At 36.0% G+C, this 20133-nt stretch overlaps 1 protein-coding gene across 1 annotated transcript; it reads right to left on the bottom strand.

The window, feature by feature from the left end:
- Nucleotides 1-10173: 10173 nt before the first annotated feature.
- Nucleotides 10174-10937, bottom strand: LOC122306758 (glycine-rich protein 5-like). The gene has a single exon (XM_043119273.1). It carries the CDS (start codon nucleotides 10843-10845, stop codon nucleotides 10513-10515), a length of 333 nt encoding a protein of 110 aa, XP_042975207.1. The 5' UTR covers nucleotides 10846-10937; the 3' UTR covers nucleotides 10174-10512.
- Between the last annotated feature and the right edge of the window lie 9196 nt (nucleotides 10938-20133).

Genomic DNA, 20133 nt, shown 5'->3' with positions numbered 1-20133 from the left:
AGCTACCGGCCTTGGATTTTTTTATTTATTAAATTTAATGGACGTTAAAAGCATTTTTTAAGCATATAAAATGTGTATTTCCATGGCAGTGGCCTCATTGAATCTATATACCCTGCCTATCTAGTCCGAACATTAGTATCGAACCCTGTATTTGCATGGAATTAAGCATACATATATATATATATATATGTTAGCAAAACTAATCAGGACTTGTAAGGAAAAAAGTGTCGTTGCTAACAGATTAAAAAAATGTGAATCACAAGGGAATTGTTGTCGTGGTTAACACTACCCATATAGCAACGAACGATCAAATTAGTTGGGTCGCGATCTATTTGCAATGACTAATGTTGTTGCAATTACATGTCAATATATACAATTCCCAACCTTGAACAATTGTTGGTCATGGCTGGTATACAATTTGTAATGGAGTTCACTACAAGAAAAATAACTTTTTACGCCATCTAAATTCATAGCAAAAAATACAAAACGTATCACAATTATTTGTTAGCAACATATTTTGTGTTTTTTACAACGAACTTAGGTCTATTTTTCTTGGCACCGAGAAATTCAATTTTTACTATGGAATCCAACTCGTTGCCTGGAAACTATTGTAATTGCCAACAAAAATCTTCTGGTCCATGCACAACGACTTTATTTCATAGAGATTAGTCCTATATATGTGCATATGATATTTTCGATTACTATAAATGGTCTCCTTTTTGTTCAAGCAGTTTGGATCATGTTAATGATGGTTTACTCGTGGGATTTAACAAGTCCTTGTAAATTGTAGACTTTTTATCAGCACTAATTGGATTCTTTGGTTAATTTATAAATTAATTGTGGCAAAAAGCATACTCTATTGCAGTCGTGGCAAAAAACAGTTTAATTTTTTTTCCTGTTTATTAGCCGACGTAGCATTTGTTTTTTGAATGTTCAAAGTATCGATATATATAAATTTCTTTGAATTTTATTGCCCAGTCTGGATGAGCGTTAGTTTTCCACGTAAATGAGCTAAGAAGGTCACTTAAATTGTAGTATCTACCTTTAATATTTCCTTGAGGGAAAGAATCAATTATTGAGATAGGTACAGTACCATGAGTCCATGACAAGCAATTTAGGTCTGGTTTGGATAGTAAGATGAGATGAGATGATCTGTGAATAGAGATGAAATAGTTTATGAATAATAGTGAGATGGTTTGAATTAATATGTTTTATGGAGTTTTGATAAAGGAGTGAGAAAAAATTGAATAAATATATTATCAAGTTAAAATTTTATTAGAATATAATATTTTAATATTATTTTTATCTTGGTATATGAAAAAATTGAATTGTTTTTTATGTTTTGTTTAAAATTTTGAAAAAATTGTAATGATTAGATGAAAAAGTTAAAAGATTTGATATTAAAAAGTGTTTGTGTTTGTGGTGTTTGGATATTAAAATAAGATGGAATGAAACGAGATGAGAAAAGGCTTTTCCTATCCACAATAGGCTTTAATGTAAGGTTTTTCTCTCAAGTTTTCCCGTGGAAACTTTGAGAACTTTTCTCTCAGACTCTGGTCTGTGGAGATTGGTCAGATTGATGGTGATTTGTCGTCCCTCTACGAGGGTTTGAGGTTAATAGATGAGGAAAAACAGGAGATTGAGGTTAGTACTGAAGAGCTTTCTTTATCAGTATTGAAAAGTAAGCTTTGTATTATGATATGTTTGATATCTGATAAGGAGACAAGCAGGGGGGCCCTCATTAGTACTCTACCTAAGGTTTGGAATGCATAAGGGAAAGTCATTTTTAAAGAGGTGGAGAGAAATAAGTTTTTGGTTGAGTTTAAAACAAGAGCTGAAAAAACAAGAGTATTGAATGGACGTCATTGGTCCTTTGATAAATGTCTATTGTGTATACAGGATTGTGAAGGTGCAGAGTCTGTCATTGAAATGCAATTTCGCTATGAACCTTTTTGGATTCAATGTCATCATATGCCATTCAAGGGCATGTCTGCGAGCATGGGGAAAAAGTTGGGAAGTTCTTTGGGAAATGTTCTCATGGTGGATATAGAGGGTAGTGATACCTACTGGGTAAGTTTCTACGTGTGAAAGTTATGCTGGACATCACTAAACCAATTGCTAGAGGCAGATTCATATCTCTTAATGAGGAAAAGTATTGGATTCCTTTTATATATGAAAAGATGGCCAACTTTTGTTATCACTATGGTACTATCAAGCATGGGGCTAGAAGGTGTGATAAGGTGGAGATGGGATAGCATGCAGTGGACAACTTTGGCCAGCAGTATGGTGCATGGTTGAGGGCGAGCAATAGAAGGTTAGTTCAGTCAATTGGTGCTGAAGGGAAGGAGAAAGGTGGCGGAGAGTGGCCGAAGGGCAATATCAATCAAGTCAAACCAAGATGATGATCATTATCGCAAGGTTTCCAAAGAAGCTGAAAATTAGAAAGGCAGCCAATCATTTCACACGAACGAGGGGATTGCTCAGATCTCGAGACATAATTTTGGCAACAATCCTACAACTTTCCATGCAAGGAGAGGTGACCTCGGGCTAGAGGATTTAGTTATGCACGCTGTAGGAGCCATTACTCACAAGGTATTTTGTGATGCGGGTACGGAAAATCTAGGAATCAATCCACCAATGGGGTAGGCATGTCAGTAGTTCAGTTAAAGGATTCTTCTGACCATCTAGGCCCAGCTGTAGTGGAGGAGTCTAAAGTTGGAAAGAAGGAATGTCGTAGAGGCAGTAGTTGGAAAAGAAGGGCAAGTGCTTGCATGAATTCTTTAACTAATCACGGATTAGAGGTTGCTTCTGACACGTCTATACATGGCCAGTCTAGTAAAAGGAAATCTCAGGTGCTACCAAAAGGTAGTGTGGAAAAAAGGAGTAAACTGACACTAAGAGACAAGGAGGGTGGGGATTTTCTCATGGCAATGGCTGCTGAGTAGCCCTACCAGTTACCATGAACCTTCTTAATTAGCTGGAACTGCTGAGGGCTTGGGAACCCTTGGACAGTTCATGAGCTTCGCCTTATGGTGAAGAATAAGGACCCAAAAGTTCTATTTCTTTCTGAAACTAAATGTAGGAGAGAAAGGATGGAGGGTGTTAGAAACAAATTGGGTTTTGGAGGAAGTTTTGTGGTGGATTGTTTAGGGAGAAGTGGAGGACTAGCTATGTTATGGAAAGCTGAAGTACAAGCTAAATTATTCTCTTACTCGCAGAGTCATATTTCTCTGTTAGTTAGTATGGATGATGGAAATCAAAAGGTTATGGTACAGGCTTCTATGGAAATCCTTGGCGGAAAGAAGAAAGGGAAGTTGGCAGTTGCTTAGACATTTAAAACCAAAAGGTCAAGTGGCACGGTTATGTTGTGGTGACTTTAATGAACTGCTCACTACTCACTAATGAAGAACAATATGGTGGCGCTAATAGAACCTTTCTTGAATGGAAAATTTTAGAGAAGCTTTTGATGAGTGTGAACCCAGTGACTTAGGCTATGAAGGGTCTCAATTCACTTGGAGTAATAAAAGAGAAGGAACTACTTTCATTAAAGAGAGGTTGCATCGTGCTTTTGGTAATTACCAATGGTACCTATCTTACAATCATACTAGAGTACAGGTACTTCCAGTTCTTCAATCTGACCACTCCCCTCTATTAATTTCTTGTCAAAATAATGAAGGTTTTATTAGTAGACCTGATAAGATTTTTCAATATGAGGCTAGCTGGTCCAAAATACAAGATTGTAAGGATGTTATTAAGAGGATTTGGGAGTCTAACATGTGAAATGATAATCCTATACTCATTTTTTAGGATGGTCTATCGAAATGTAGAGCAAGATTACAAGTCTAGGCAAAGTCCAAGGGAGGGGGGAGGAATAGAGTGTTACAAAAAAAAAAAAAAAAAAAAGAGCCATGTTACATGAGCTCCAAAGAATCAACAAGGGTGACTTAAATGACATGATTAAAAAGTTGCAGGGAGAGGTTGATGGTTTGTTGGAGGAAGAGGAGATTAGATGGAGGCAAAGGTCTAAATAGCTATGGTTAAAAGAAGGGGCTAAAATTTCATATACTTTCACAAATGTGCTACACAACGAAAACAGTGGAATGAGATTAAGAAAATTGCAAATGCAAGTAGACAGATAGCTAGAAGTCAAGAGGAAATTAGTTTGTTGTTTCAAGATTATTATCAGGCTTTGTTTGAGACTTCTAATCCTTGAAACATTGATGTAGCTCTGAGGGATAGTGAACCAGCGGTAACATTTGAGATGAATAGGCAGCTTGTTAAGGAGTGTAGCTTTGAAGAAGTGAAGCAGACAGTTTTTGAGATGGACCCTATGAGTGCTCTAAGTCCTGATGGATTCTCAACTGGGTTCTATCAAGACAACTGATCGTATGTGGACTCTGTAGTATTTTTGGCAGTCAAGGAGATCTTGTCTGGGGGTTGAGATTTAGGTAATATCAGTGAGACTTTTATAGTTCTAATCCCAAAGAAGAAAAAGCTAGTTCTTGTTTCTGAATACAGGCCTATAAGCTTGTGTAATGTTCTCTACAAAATTGTTTCTAAAGTTTTGGCTAATAGGATGAAATAGATGCTTCCTTTGTTGATATCTCCTTCATAGAGTGTTTTTGTCCCTGGAAGATTAATCTCAGACAATATTATTATTACCTATGAGGCCATGCATTCCATCCAACACAGAATGAGGGGAAAAAAGGAAGGGTATATGGCACTTAAAAATGGATATGAGTAAGGCATATGATCAAATTGAGTGGAGAATTTGGCTGTAGTTCTAAAGATATTGGGGTTTGATGCTAAATGAATTGGCTTGATCAAGATGCGTGTAGAAACAGTGAGCAATTCTTTGTTGATTAACCGAATTCCTCAGGAATCCTTTCATCCTTCAAGAGGCTTAAGACAAGGGGATCCTCTTTCCCCTTATCTTTTCATACTTTGCTCAGAGGTGCTTGGCAGGATGTTGAATAAAGCTGAGGAGAAGGGTCTCATTTCTAGATTTCCCTTTGCTTGTGGTTCTTTATTGGTTAACCATCTCTTTTTTACAGATGATAGTTTACTTTTTTGTAAAGCGAATGAATTGGAATGGAGCAGGCTTTATAGTCTGCTGACCCTGTATGAGCATGCAACTAGAGAAAGGCTAAACCTGGAGAAAACAACAATTTATTTCAGCAAGAATACAAGAGATGAAGCTAAAGATGCCATTCTATCAGGTGCCAGGTTGAGAGAAGCAAGATCCTATGAGCAATATCTAGGTCTCCCTTCATATGTGGGAAGACAAAAAAATGGCAGCTTTGAGGCCAATCTTGGAGTCCATAAGAAATAGAATGAATAATTGGAAAGTTAATTTTTTGTCGTAGGCTGGCAAGGAAGTGATGTTGAAGTCTATAATACAGGCAATACCTACCTATTGCATGAGTATTTTCAAACTTCCTAAGGCAGTGCTATCTGCTATTAATAAGTTAATGAAAAAGTTTTGGCAGGACAGTAGAGAAGACAGGACCAAAACTCAATGGATTTCCTGGAAACAAATGGGAAAACCCAAAGGTGAAGGAGGTTTAGGATATATAGATTTTGAAGAGTTCAATCTGGCTCTTCTTGCCAAGCAGGGTTAGAGAGTCATCCAACAATGCTCTTCCCTAGTAGCTCGAGTTCTTAAAGCAAAGTATTTCTTCAGATCAGATTTTTTACATGCTAAGGTGGGGAGTAATGCTTCTTATTTGTGGAGGAGTTTTATGGAGGCTAGACCAATTCTGCAAAAGGGTCTTATTTGGAGAATTGGTAATGGTGATTCTATGAATATATGGACAGACAAGTGGCTCCCTCGACCATCTTCTTACAAGGTTCAATCTCCTATACATGAGGATTATGGTGAAAGGAAGGTATCAGCTCTTATTGATTGTTAAGCAGGGCATGGGACATTGACATTCTAAGAGAGGTGCTGATGGATGAGGAAGTGGATCTGGTTAGTTCAGTGCGAATAATGTTCAAGAGTAGATGACATGGAGGTGTACTAAAGATGGTAGATTCTCGGTCAAAAGTGCATACTACTTGGCTGGGGAAATGATAGCAAACCAAAAAGGGCAATCATTTCAGGTTGGGCAGAAGTGTTATCTCTGGAAAAACATATGGAAAATTATGGTACCAAATGCCACATGCATGCTCATGTGGAGAGCTTGTCATGATTCACTGCCTACAAACCAAAAGTTAGTCAAAAGGAAAATAATAGTGTCTCCTTTGTGCCCAATCTGTAAAACTGAACCAGAATCTGTAACTCATGCCCTTTGGTCTTGTAGCTCTGCTCAAGATGTATGGGGGTCTAGTAAAAAATGCCTATAGAAAGTCAAGGTGGTGGATGTTCCTTTTATGGAGTTGCTTACAGATCTGTTCCTAGTGTTGGATGATTATGGCATTGCAGTTTTTGTTGAAACTGCTTATCAATTGTGGACAAGAAGGAACAACTATGTCTTTTAGAGTAAGTTTATGGATCCAAATTCTATTGTGAAGCCTGCCACTCAAAAGGTGCTTGATTATTAGGATGCAAACCAGAAACATGGGAATAAATGGGTGACTACAACTCAGGTTCAGACTCACTAGACTGCCCCTCCTGATCCTTTTTATAAGGCCAATTGGGATGCTTAAGTGGACAGAGTTAATTGCCGAATTGGCATTGGGGTGATCATCAAAGACTGGACTGGAAAGGTGGTTGCTATTCTTAGGTCTCAAAGGACTCTATTCCCAAATCCAACTATGGCAGAGGTAGTTGGGGCTCCTAAAGCTATTACTCTGTGTCAACAGCTACAATTATCCAGAATTATGCTTAAGGGAGATGCGAAGTCAATGGTGGATGATATTAATTGTGAGGCAGGGAAATGGAATTTAGTTGGAATGATAATCCAAGACATAAGGAACAAGCTCTGTTTGATGGAGCAGTGGTCAATTAAGCACATACCAAGGAATATTAACATTATAGCTCATTTATTAGCTAAGGATGCACTTAAATTATCTGAGGAGAGCATTGTAATGGAGGGTATTCCTTCTTGTATCCAAGCTTCAATGCTTTACGATGAATATGAATTGCTAGTTTTCTTTAAATAAAAAAAAAAAAGAAGAGAGAGATAGGCTTTAATGTAACAAAAGAATCATGATATATAGGGACACATATGAATAGTAAAATCACTATTCACGTGTCCAATTTGTGCACACAGACCCATCATGTCTTTATGAGGTTTGCTAACAATATTGTCATAGATAGCAAGGAGGGTTCCGAGTAGAATGTCGATTTGATTTTTTTTTTTTCCTCTCGTCTTGGCCAAAATAAGCTTATGTATATGTTGAAGCTCTATGCTCTTGGAAAATAAAGTAAAACAAGAAATCAATCATATGATACAAGAACTTATGTTGTTTGACTTCCTGCCTATGTTTATAGAACTAAAGATGATTTTATTATCTTCATAAATGACAAAATACATTTTGAGGCAATCGAAATACACTATTCCAGACAACTATACTGCTCATAATATATGTATATAGGGTTACACAACAGAAGTCATAATTCTTCAATTATAGCGTTATTGTAAGGTGTCACGCTAGTCTCGAGTAAACACTCTGTCTAATGTTCGTTTGAGCGATTTATCGAGCGAGTGCTAAGCAAACTCTTTGCTTCGGTTTTGTTCGAGCCATCTGTCACACCATCACCAAGCTTCCATGAAAATTGGCCAAAAGCACCATAATGCATTTTTGTCGAGTCAGGTTAGATCATCAAATTCGACTCCCACAAAAATAAACCAGGCATCACAAGGCCGACATACAAACCATCTAGATTCAAAAGATTCCCATGCAATCACTCTGAAATGAAACAGAATGATAGTCTAGCCAAGCTCCTCATGTAAACTCTGCACAGGATGCGCGGCTCAATATTATAGTTACTGGACAAGTAATTTTTCAAGAAGGAATCAAGATTCTCTCAATGTTGCTACCTGAAATTTAAAAGTTGAAATGATGGGAGAGGTAGATAAATAAAATAAGTTTTACAGAATTAATTATAAATTGAATACTCTATTAAAAAACTCAAGAATAAATAATATAAAATTTTATTTTTTTAATCTAGAAAACAAGTCCCTAATTGCCGAGGTAAGAATGTGGTCATGACTGTGAGACACTGTGTTTGATAAGCTTACTTTTTGAGGGCCTACTTTATATCTGTCTCAATATTTCTCAACCAAAAAGAAATAGAATTAAAAACTACAGCTAAGTTCTGCAGTAGTAGGACAAGTTGGTGGCAGATCTTCACACTTCTTTACTGCTGAAAAATCATTTCCGTCACTCAATTTGAGCTGCCTATGTCAGAGACCTATTATCAGGTATACTAAAGTCGACACGTAGTCCAGCTGCCTATTTAATTCTGCTGCATGCATGAACACTACGTACTGGCTCCCATTTAATTCTATTTTTGCCATAACATATTAAAACCTCTCACGTTCCAGTTTCCATTACGAGAGATACAACAAAAATTTTGTCAGGTGAGAGACAAGCATCCATGTCAGAGACTTTTTTTATATTTTTAAATATTCATCATCATCGCTGGCTCTTTCAATCTCGACCTCCAAATCTCTCTTCGTTCGTCCACCATTTTTAACACAAATTCTTCCGAAACGGTGAAACTGTAATGTTTGGAGAGGATAGAGCCGTCCCATCATCAGCCACTTCTGCCGCAATCGCAACCGCCGAGAAGCGGTTTACATCCGACCCTTTTTCCGTTCCATCTGACGGACTCGATTCAGTCACCACGGCAACAATTATGTCGAAAATATTTATATATTGTATATAATAAAAATTTCCGTTTTACTTTTAAATTTTATTACGTATAAATAAAATTGTATATTAATCTATGTATTAATATTAATTTTTTTATATTTTAAAATTTAAATTAATATTTTTTTAATAAAATTTATTTTTTAATTAATTATATTAGATAAGTGTACATATTAGTAAATAATTATACTTGTAATTAAATTTTTTTCTTTAATTTTTTCCATACACATAAGGTGGATTTCATGTGTAAAAAAAAAGCAAAATCGACTGTAGGTAAAGTTTTCCTTTAACAACATTTGAGGAGAAAAAATGGGTCCAAAACCCTACGTAGGTAAGACCTTGCCTCAAATGTTAGTACTGATCTATTCGCCTTCATATTATAACTAGATAAATATTTCTCGCTTTTAAGCTATTCTTTTTCTTTTCTATTTTTGAAAAAGAAACAACTATTTTCTGCGTTCCATTAATTAGCTCACATGGATGAACTCATATTTTCAAGCTCTCGCGATATCGATCACGAGAGCTTGAAAATATGAGTGGAAAGATCAATTTTTTTGTGATCGGGGTGAAAAACCATAATTTCTATGTGCACATATATGGCACAGTAGTTACAATGCCCATGATCAACAATTCTAGGTTGAGCAATGGCCATGATTAACTTCTAGTGAGCAATGGTCCCATGCATGCAACAGTTCATATATAATATCCGGTCCCTACATGCCAATTTCTATCTGGATAGATTAATTGATTAGTTACGTTAATGATTCAAAATGCTGAGGCCAAGTTGAAGTTAAAGTACCCGTAATCACAGTTATGATTTGTGCGAATCTTAAATAGACAATCATCTAGGTAAATCCCTTTATAAAAAGGTGGACTCTATCTTAAAAAAAAAAAAAAAAAAAAAAAAAAAACTGATCTATTTTAGTAGATCTATTTTTTTACAAAAAAAACGCTAAGTAGGGCCTCATGATTTTGTCATCTCGATTTGATCGCTCCTATGCTTTAATTTTTTTTAATAATAAAGAAATTGACGACTAGGGAATATGTGTATCTTTTTAAAGAATATTTAAATATGCTTAAAAAAATGTTTAAAAGAAAAAAAAAAAAAAAAAACACTTAAAATGCACTTAGCACGTACATGACCCAGTGATACATGCTAGGTAGCGGCCTCTAGCGTTGTCTATTTTACAAAAGGACATTGTGAAATTTATCCATTTAAAACTTGTATAAAATATTATTCATGATACCATACATGCAATGTTATATTTATATATATATATATATGAAAGGATATCATATATTTGGAATTTGATTTGCAAAGGGACAAAGAAACAACAACAAAATGACACGCAATTAGCAATCGAATCATGTATTTAGATACTCGCATTAAAATTGAAGTACTACAGATCAAGCAGCGTCAAATGCCATGAATTAAGTACCCAAAGTAATATTTAAAGAGAAATGGAAAACATTTTCTTCAATATTGATATTTTTTGTTTCTAAGATATTTGGAAACAAAGCATCTCCAAATACAGACATCTCTCGCTGATCCGAAAATTAAGAAAAACACAATGCAGAACATCTCACATCTCATACAACTACAATCAACTTAACTGCCAAACGGTAGAATATAGGTAAGGTAATTAGGTTGTAAACTCAAATCCCATGCACGTACGCAGTACAACAACAACTTCAAGGATTTGGAAGAACGCCGCTACCACCGCCAACGCCGACACCAGACCCACTGCCGACACCTCCACCAACAGTACCACCCAATCCACCGATTCCACCTAAACCACCACCAGTTCCACCGAGTCCACCGCCGAGCCCACCGCCAATGCCAGCAGCTCCACCCACTCCGCCAAAGGGGAGTCCATTGCTGCCGAGCCCAGAATAACCGCCAACACCACCGTACGAAACGAAGTTCTTTTGGTCGTCGAGGCCAGCATCGCTGGGCGCAGTCCTAGCTGTAGCGTGGACTACAGCTAGAGCAAGAACTAGCATTACACACCACCTCATTGCCATCTCGATCTCTTATATTTTTGTTTTTTCTCTCACTCACAACTCTCTCTGATATCTCTTTCTCCTCTGTCGCTCTGTGTTAGTACCTGGAGAGGCGTCTGAAGCTCACTTTATATAGGCAAGAAGGAGGGGTTGGGTGACAGTTGCGGGTAGTAAATGAGTTTAAATGCGTGCTAAGCCTTGCTGTCTCAAATTTGAAAGGACGAGAGATATAAAGCTCCTCTCATGGGGTAATAGATTGAGCTTCGGGACCATGTCCAGAGGACTATAAAAATAGTTGAAAAACATAGAGTTATGGTGTATTAGTACAGATATTTTTAAGTACTTTTGTACATTCCGTTTATATAATTGACTAAAATATTTTTTCTTTATTCAAAAGACACTACAAAGAATATGGCTTTTTGCATCGATTTTTTATATGTGACAAAAGAATTGGATGCAAATAAAGAGTAATTGCTTCCAAATCCGGATGGATGCACATTAACAGCGTGAGATTTCTAAAACCGAGCATATATTTTTGCTCGACTCTCGCTCAACAGGGCACTCGAATGAACTCAAATAGAGTTGAACGCTTGATCCTCGCTCGACACTGCGCTCGAGCTAATTCAGGTAGATTGGAATGCTCGACATTCGATCGATACTAAGCTCGAGCGAACTCAAGCAGAATGTGTCATTCGACCCTCGCTCTACACTTCATTCCAGCCAATGTTCCAGATCACTTAAAATTTAGGATTTTGAAGCATCTCATTTGACTGGAACTATAAATAGAACATTTTAACTTCTGTTCTAAGGGTGGAGAATTAGAGCAAAAACCCTAAGGGCCTCCAAGAACCTTTTAGAGCAACCTCTCCCCCACTTGGCTGATTCTCTCTTGGATAAACACTTCTTCACCACACCACACTCAAAATAAACTCTTACATGAGTCCATTGAAGTGGACATATTTGTTGACCGGAAGAGTCCGGAGCTACTGTTGATGCAGATATCGAGAGGTTCTCGTGGGAAGCTATAGAAAGGTCAGAGTTCCGACACTACATGCGTGTAGAGATTGAGTTGGTCACTCGTGGTGTTGTAAGCCAAGTTTAGCTACTACAAAGGTTTTGTGAGTGTCTCTAAATTGGTTGTAACGAACTAAAATTTCTATAGTGGATTTGAGATGGTATCTTACATCCGGAGTGGTTTTAGATTTTGAAGATGTTCTTCAAATGAGTTTTTACTCCATGATCAAAATCATGTGTTGATTATTTGTGTTATTTGATTCATCTACTAACTGCTTGTTTGACCATTTTTCAAAAGGCCATAAAAATTGGTTTACACCTATTTACCCCCTTCTAGGTGTAGTGTTGTGTAGAATCACTGCTTTTGCAATTGGTATCAGAGTGGGTTCACTCCGTTAGGATTTAGTTCCTGAGTGTGATCCTGCTGTAGTAGTTTAAAATGGATAAGTCTCAATCACTCACATCTCCACTATTTTTTGATGGAAACAACTATGCGTATTGGAAAGTTCAAATGAGAACTTTCCCTAAGTTTGTGGATGAACGAGTGTGGGTTTCTGTAACAAAGGGATGGAAACAACCGGTTGCAATCATTGAGAGAATTCAAACCCCCAAGCGTGTGGAAAATTACTCTAGAGATGAAGTCAACGCGTGTAGTTGGAATAACAAAGGCCTGATTGCGATGTTCATGGCCGTGTCCTAGGAGGAGTTCAAGAGAATCTCCATGTGTGAAAATTGCAAAGAGGCATGGGACATTCTTGAGGTTACCCATGAAGGTACCAAGGCAGTAAAGAATTCTAAACTTCAAATGCTGACTACCAACTTTGAAGAACTTAGGATGATGAATGATGAAACATTTGATGGCTTTTATGGCAAACTGAATGATATTGTCAATTCTCGTTTTAATTTAGGGGATAGAATTTCTGAGAACAGAATTGTGAGAAAAGTCCTTAGATCTCTTCCTAAGTGTTTTGTGAGAATATGATGCTCCTCTACATTTGATATGTATTCTTGGTTTGAAAATTGACTTCAATAGTATTTTTTAAAGTCATATGAGTGTTATGTGTTTCAAAACTGGGCAAAAATGCATTGCTGCCCGTATCGCTTGACTCTCTGCTCGACACCGCTCAAGCGACAACCGCTCGACATGCCGCTCGAGGGTTTAAGTCCACTCAAGCAAAGGCCTGTTATAAAAGCCCCCAGCGCTGCTTGAGTAGTTCACCATTTCCTTTCTTTCTTTTTCCCGTGCGTTTCTTCTCCCTTACTCAAAACTATTCGGTTTCCACTTGTGTTTTCTTCCGAAATCACCTCCAAATCAAGGTAAAGCTCTTTCTCTTTTGTTTTTCGTGAATTGGTGAATTTCTTTTGGGTGAATTTATTTTGTTTTACATATGGGTTCGGTTTGGGTTTCTTTGAGTGAATTTCTTGAAAATATTCCATTCTTTTGGTTTATTGAAACTCCTTTGGAGTGATGGTTATTTGTTTGATTGTATTTAGGAGGCTCTTGAAACTTCTAAGGGTTTTTGCCCGAGTTTCTCACTTGGATGCACTCTAAGTGTTTGGTAAAATAATGCCTCAATGATTTTTGTTTTCTCTTTTTCATCATGCATTGGCATAGCATTGTTCCCATACCTATTTCATGTCTATCCTAATATTGGGACGTCGTTTGACTTGAGATTGCATTGTGTTTGAAGATGGTTTATTTTAGAAGGGGCATGGGTCTTGCATTGCTTTTAAAAATCCCAACCTTGACTTAGTTGGGTAGCAAAATGGTTTTGTATCTTTTTCATTAGCATGGTTGGTTGGCATAGTTGCTTTAGCATGGTCGGCATGTTTGGCATGATTGTTTTTGGCATGGTTAGTTGGCATGCATATGGGTCTTTTTGGACGAGGCATGTATCATTGGTTTGAAAAATGGAGAGTGAGACATAGGTTTTGGTATGGTATGCTTGGTACTCACCTTTGGACTTCAATGGATCTTTCATTGGCATTGGCAAGGGCATGCACCGTATCTTACATTGTTGGTTGGTATTGTTGTGTCAGCATGGTTGGCATAATTTGTTTAGGATGTTCACCACATGCTTGCTGAAATGCTTGTATAGACATCAAGCACTTTAGTCATGGTTAGTTGGCATGGTTGGCATGAAGGCCAAGCTTTGGATTTTATCATCATCATGCATTTGACATATTAGACATGCATTCATCAGATCTTCACATTACCTTAGCCTTATCTAACTGTATATAGCCAAAACCATATCTCGACGTGTTCATCCTCGCCACAACCCCCTGCACCCGCTCAAACCCATTTCCGTAATGCACGGGCACGGGAGTTGTATTCTCAGAACTTCTCTCATCGTACTCCTATAGTCAAACATGAAGTCTCTCTAGGTGAGCTTACCGAGACCATCATTCCTCTCATCTTTGAGTCTCGCCAATGGCAGACCTTGACCACTGGTCATCCCACTCCTTCTGTGAAGTTGATTCAGTAGTTTTACTCCAAAATTCATGCCATATCTGATGATGGCTCATTTAAGGTCAGTTTCCGGAACATTCTCTTCCAAGTGACTCTGGGCATGATAGCAGATCTGCTAAATGCCCCTTGTGTGTCCCATCCAGTATATCCCTATATACGAACATCTCCTCCCAGTCCACAAGTCATTGCTGGATGTTTTTGTGGTCGGTCTAGTAATTGGAAAGGGACGACCCCTCTTTCGACTGCTTGTTTTACACCTGACTACCTCATTCTCAGTAAAATTGTTCTTATTAATCTAGATTCTACTGGTCATCATAGTGATGTGGGTCTTGACCGCGTCACTCTTCTATATGCCTTGATCAATGGTGTCTCTATTGATCTAGGAAGTCTTCTGTGTCGGGTCATTCTTGAGGCTTTTCGGTCCTTCAAAACACGGACTGGTTTGCCATTAGCTTATCTAATCACCCGATTAGCCCTCTCCCAGTTAGTAGTTTTTCTTCTCCAAGAGCTTAGAATTGCACTTAAGGCCCCTATTGGTCGTAGGACTGTAGAGCTTAGTCGTGCTCACACCACCCCACACCCTCTCCTTGTTGAGCATCCTCCTGCTCCTTCCTCTCAGCTTTTGAGCTCTCAGCCATCTTGCTCTCAACGTTCGAGCTCTCAGCCATCCAATTCTTAGCCGTCTAGCTCGGCATCATCCATTTCGGCACCCGGTTCGACCGAGCCCAGCTTTTAGCAGGTTCTTGAGTGTCTAGCCCGCTTTGATGCCCAGTTCGATACTATAGATGTTGCAGTTCATAGCCTAGATGTTAAAGTTGATAACCTGCAGCAATTTGTGACCCAACGTTTCAACGACATCGAAGAGCAACTTAATGAGGATGATGAGGATGGTGGCAATCTTGCAAATGGTGATGATTGAGACCCTTTGCCAGTTGTGACAAAAAGGGGGAGCAGTACAGTACTAATTTAGGAGAAGCTTAGTACTAATTTAGGGGGAGTATAGTTGTTGTTAGTAACACATTTTTTTTTTGGGAACAATAGCTTTTGGTTTTATCTCTTGGTTTTCAGTATTTCATGTTAGCTGCTATTGTATGACTGATTGTTCTTGAACATTTCTAATTAATTGTTTTATTGGACAGCATGCATGCATATTTTTCTTAACATACTTCTCCTACTTTAGGCATAGCATGAATATTTATCTTAATGTGGCCCTCATAATTTAATTGATATGATACCCAAAAGGAGAAATGTAAAGCAGCATAATTCGTGACCTGTTCTTGCATTTCCAATCAAATTATATAATGTCATTTTGTTTGTATATTTTTCGATTGATAAATTTATATCCTAACAATTGCCTCCAAGACACTAGTTTTTTATAAGGACTAGTTAAGTGGAAAAAATTTAAAGGGTTGACATCATGTTGAGTTAGGTAACTCTACATGTGCTTGTTACTACAAGAGAAGTTTGTCAGTGTAGACTGTCAAATGGTGGAAATCATGTTGAGTTATTTGAGGACATGGATTTGTTCTTTTTGGCTTTTAAAAAACTCTATGAGATTGGATGGGCAAACTGCTGCCTATGTAGTGACATCTTTTGCTTACTGCCTTGTAATTGACAAGAAATAGGTCAGCTGTAGATGGGAATTCCAAAAGGTCAATAGCCTTTTCTTCACAGAGTCTCCTACCAATCCATTCCTGATATGTGTTGACATCAAGCATGTTTCGGAACTTTGCCACTAGAAAGGGGCATTGGTCTGCATGGATGGCACCTTTGCAACACCTTGTTTTGCATTCTACTATGCATGTGTAAGTTGGCTTATCCTGGCAACTTAGCTACATTTTTTTACAGTTACTAGCAGCGTATTTAGTTAAAAAAAAAATGTAAAGAAGTGGGTTGTCTATAAATATGAAGCTAAGCACAAGAATTTTTCTTATTACAGGTTCATGATGTGCCAAAACATTTACATGATACATTCCTTGAATATCATGACTCTTTCATTAAAGAGTCTTACTTTTTTCAGTTATAAAGGTAGCTATTTTTCAAACCTTGTCCCATGGCTTCTAAGTTTAGGAATTTTTCAATTGACATCAGCTTTTTCTTTACTATAGTACTCTGAAATTAATTATTTGAATGAATGAATGACTATTCTATTAAACCAATTTGTCTCATTTGCCACTTGGACTTTCTTGATGTGCTTAATTTGTAGAACAAATAGTGAAACTTAGCATGGTCATTTGGATCATCTCATTAAATTATGTTTTCAGTTTCTAAACATATATATGTACTCCCTTTGTGTTGGATCAGGTTTACATTTCAATGTTGCATTTAGTTTAACAAAGCTAGTTTAATATATGTTACAGGAAATATGAATTCCAAACTCTTTGTACTAATGAAAGAATTCAAATCTATAAGAAGGCATGATGAAGAAACTCAATGGTACTTATTAATTATTATAAGAACCAGCTATTATCTTGGTAATGTTTAGAGGGTGCTGTTAATAGCTCAATTTGTTTTGGTATTTTGAATTTCAAATTCCTTGGTTGTTATGTTGTTGGAAGTGCAACGAGTGTGGAAAAGGTACCTTACTATTTTTACGAGTAATTTTTCTATTCTCTAGTCCTTTATTTGGTTGTTGCCATCTAGATTTATTCCAAATCTAGATTTTTAATGATCTTGATTTTACCTTCTTCAGTATGCATGCTGAAGATGTGGCTACTTATATGTGCATATTGGTTGGTGCCCTGAAAAAGCATGGGGAAAAGTTGATGGTAAAGATTTCTGAAATGCTTAACTTAGTTTGCTGAAACTAAGGATGATAGAGAGATGCTGAAAGTGGTTTCAATTTGCTTGAAGAAATGTGACCCACACCTGCTTCCCCAACATTTCCTTGAAAGTTAAAGCTTACCCTCCACTAATTCAGTACATGGCAAGTGTTTAGATGTTTTGGTTAGAATTTGATGGGATGGAATTTAGTTATTTATGTAATAACATTTGACTAGAAATGGGCAACTGGCTAAGTATCTAGGTGGTTGTTGCCCATCACATGTAACATGTTATAATATATATATATATATAAATTAATATACATGTGGAGTTTGACTTAGCTGAATGAAAGAGCAAAACATCTAAACATGTGTCAGCAATTTGTAGATACTTGTTAATAATAGTTGGATTTGTCTTGATTATTTTTATGCCCTCATGATTCAATGGAATGCTTGCAGTTTATATTTTTGTCATGACTATACTTAGAAAATACAGGAAATGCAGTGTACATGGTGATCTAGTGGCAGTAGAATGGGGTTAATCAAAAAAATTTCACATTAAATTTAATTGTTATTTCTATGGTGCTTTGTTTTTTTTTTTTTTTTGTTGGACATAGAGTTATTGTGTATGCAAATGTCCATTCGCATCCAAATTTTATTTTTGCATCGAATTATTATGGATGTAAATAGACAAATATGATAAACTATTTGCACCAATTGTATCCAAAAAAAATTATTTTGTATCGAGTTATTGTGGATACGAATGGACATTCGCATCCAAACTTTTTTTTTGCATCGAGCTATTATGGATACGAATGGACAAATATGATAAACTGTTTGAACCAATTGCATCCAAATAAAGTGATTTTGCATCGAGTTATTATGGATGCAAATGTCCATTTGCATCCAAACACATCAGTGGTTGGGATGACTAATTCCAACCAATTTTAGATTTTTTGCAACAAATAAAAATCCATACAAAAGATAAGGTATTAGCAACCATTTCATCAGATGGATGCTGAAACTCAAAAATAATAAAATAATTGCATCCGACTGTCGACGATCAAAAATCGATGCAGAAAGATATTTGCATCGATTTTTCCTTATTTTTTCAACCCAAACTTGCGATGCAAATGACCATAATTCTTGTAGTGAAAATACGTAATTAATCACATTAATAAAATGTATAAAACATATATAGAATGACTGCAGATCAAATTTTTAATCGTTTCAAATGCAATATTAATAGACGGTTGGACCTAACATTGAGAATAAAAAAAAAAAAAAAATCTATAATAAAAAATACCATTGATTAAAAAATGAATGTTGAGATTAATTAAGTGATCTTATTTCTCACACCAAAAACTTTATTTTCCTAAAAGTTTCATATTAATTCCAAGGTTGTCACTAAAGTTAGTTATATATATACATTATCTAACATATACTATACACTTTGTATTTATGAATCCAGCCACTCAAATATTCCAATTATAACATCCACATAATATTATTTAATTAGGTGGCAAATATTGATATGCTTGTCACATCTGTCGTGAAAAAATGATTGATTTGGCGATCTTCAAGTTAATTAATGGTGTTACATGGTAGAATTTGCGGAGAAATGGTATTGTTCTGGATTTTATTATCTCTAATCATATAATATTTTTATAAGCATATTTAAATTATTTTAAGTTATTTTTTCATTTAAATAGTTGATTTATAAAGTCGCTTAATTAAAATGCACTGCAATATTAATTAATGAGCATGCATGCATACATAAATATGATATATTAAAGATTAAAGAGTATTAATATTATTAATTAAATCATTGAATTTAGAATGAGTGGACCAAGAAGATCATCACCTCATGAGCATATAGCGCATGGTGGCCGGCAGAGTTAAGAACTTTTATTTTGGAATGGCATGAGATTAAACGAGCTTCGAAAATTAATAATGAAGCTGTAGAATGCTACTGTGCTACATGCTAATTTATCAAATGAGTAATGTTAGGTACAAGCTTCAACTTTATAAGCTAGCCTTTTATAAAAATGCAGGCTCTATCAAGAAAAAAATAAAAATAAAAAAAGGCTTTTCATACTTTTTTATGGTAGGGTCTACTTTTTTATACAACACTTGATCAAGACTTGAACATTTAGAGCTTGTATAAATTATTTTTTCTTTTATCAAATAAAGGGTTGTAATTGAGTAGAGCCGATCTTTGAATTACTGAGCTCGGCTTGGTTAAAAAAATCGAGCTCAAGATCTTGCATAATCTTTGTTCAAGCTTGGCTTGGTGAGCTAAGATCCCAACTCTTGCTTGAGCACTCGATTTTTTTATTTTTAACTTTTTAAATAAAATTTAATAATTAAGAAATTAGATAAATAAAAAATAAAAATAAAAATTTCAATAGAACCTCTATTGAAATAAGAAATTGTAAAGGTTTATAAATAAGCAATATTTATGTAACTAGTTGATGTTTATACATAATAACAATATATTATAGGTCTACATAAATTACTAAATATACACATAATATGATACTATATATCAACATTTCATCTATATTTTCCACATACTTGTATATCAAATTATTAAATCCTACTGACTAATTTTTGTACAAATTATAAAATGCACCATGCTTTTATTAATAACTAATATGTATATATACAGATGTGTATGTATATATTTATCTATGTATGAATGAGTTTTAATTGATTCAGTCTAACGAGTCAACTAGCTTGGACCTTAATAAATTTTAGTAGAGTTGAATCGGATTTATTCGAGTGTGTGTCATTTATTAATTGACCATGTATCTACTTTCACGGCCAGGGAGCATTTTTTTGATAATCGAGTTTGATTCGAGCTGTTTAATCAGACAAGTGATCTCAAGCAGCTATCGAATAGATTAGTTCATTTATCGTCCTAATCAAATATGATCAACTTCAACGAGCATGGAACTTAATTAGCTCAAGCCTTCCCAATTTTGCGAAGGGAAAAAAATTAAATAATAAGAAAATCACACAATCTAATGCATTTAGATGCTGTTAAATAAACCACATAGG

This window comes from Carya illinoinensis, chromosome 4 (assembly GCF_018687715.1).
Source record: "Carya illinoinensis cultivar Pawnee chromosome 4, C.illinoinensisPawnee_v1, whole genome shotgun sequence".
NCBI classification, from domain to species: domain Eukaryota; kingdom Viridiplantae; phylum Streptophyta; class Magnoliopsida; order Fagales; family Juglandaceae; genus Carya; species Carya illinoinensis.
Note: the sequence above shows the minus strand (reverse complement) of the source record. Positions and strands in the feature narration are given on the sequence as shown.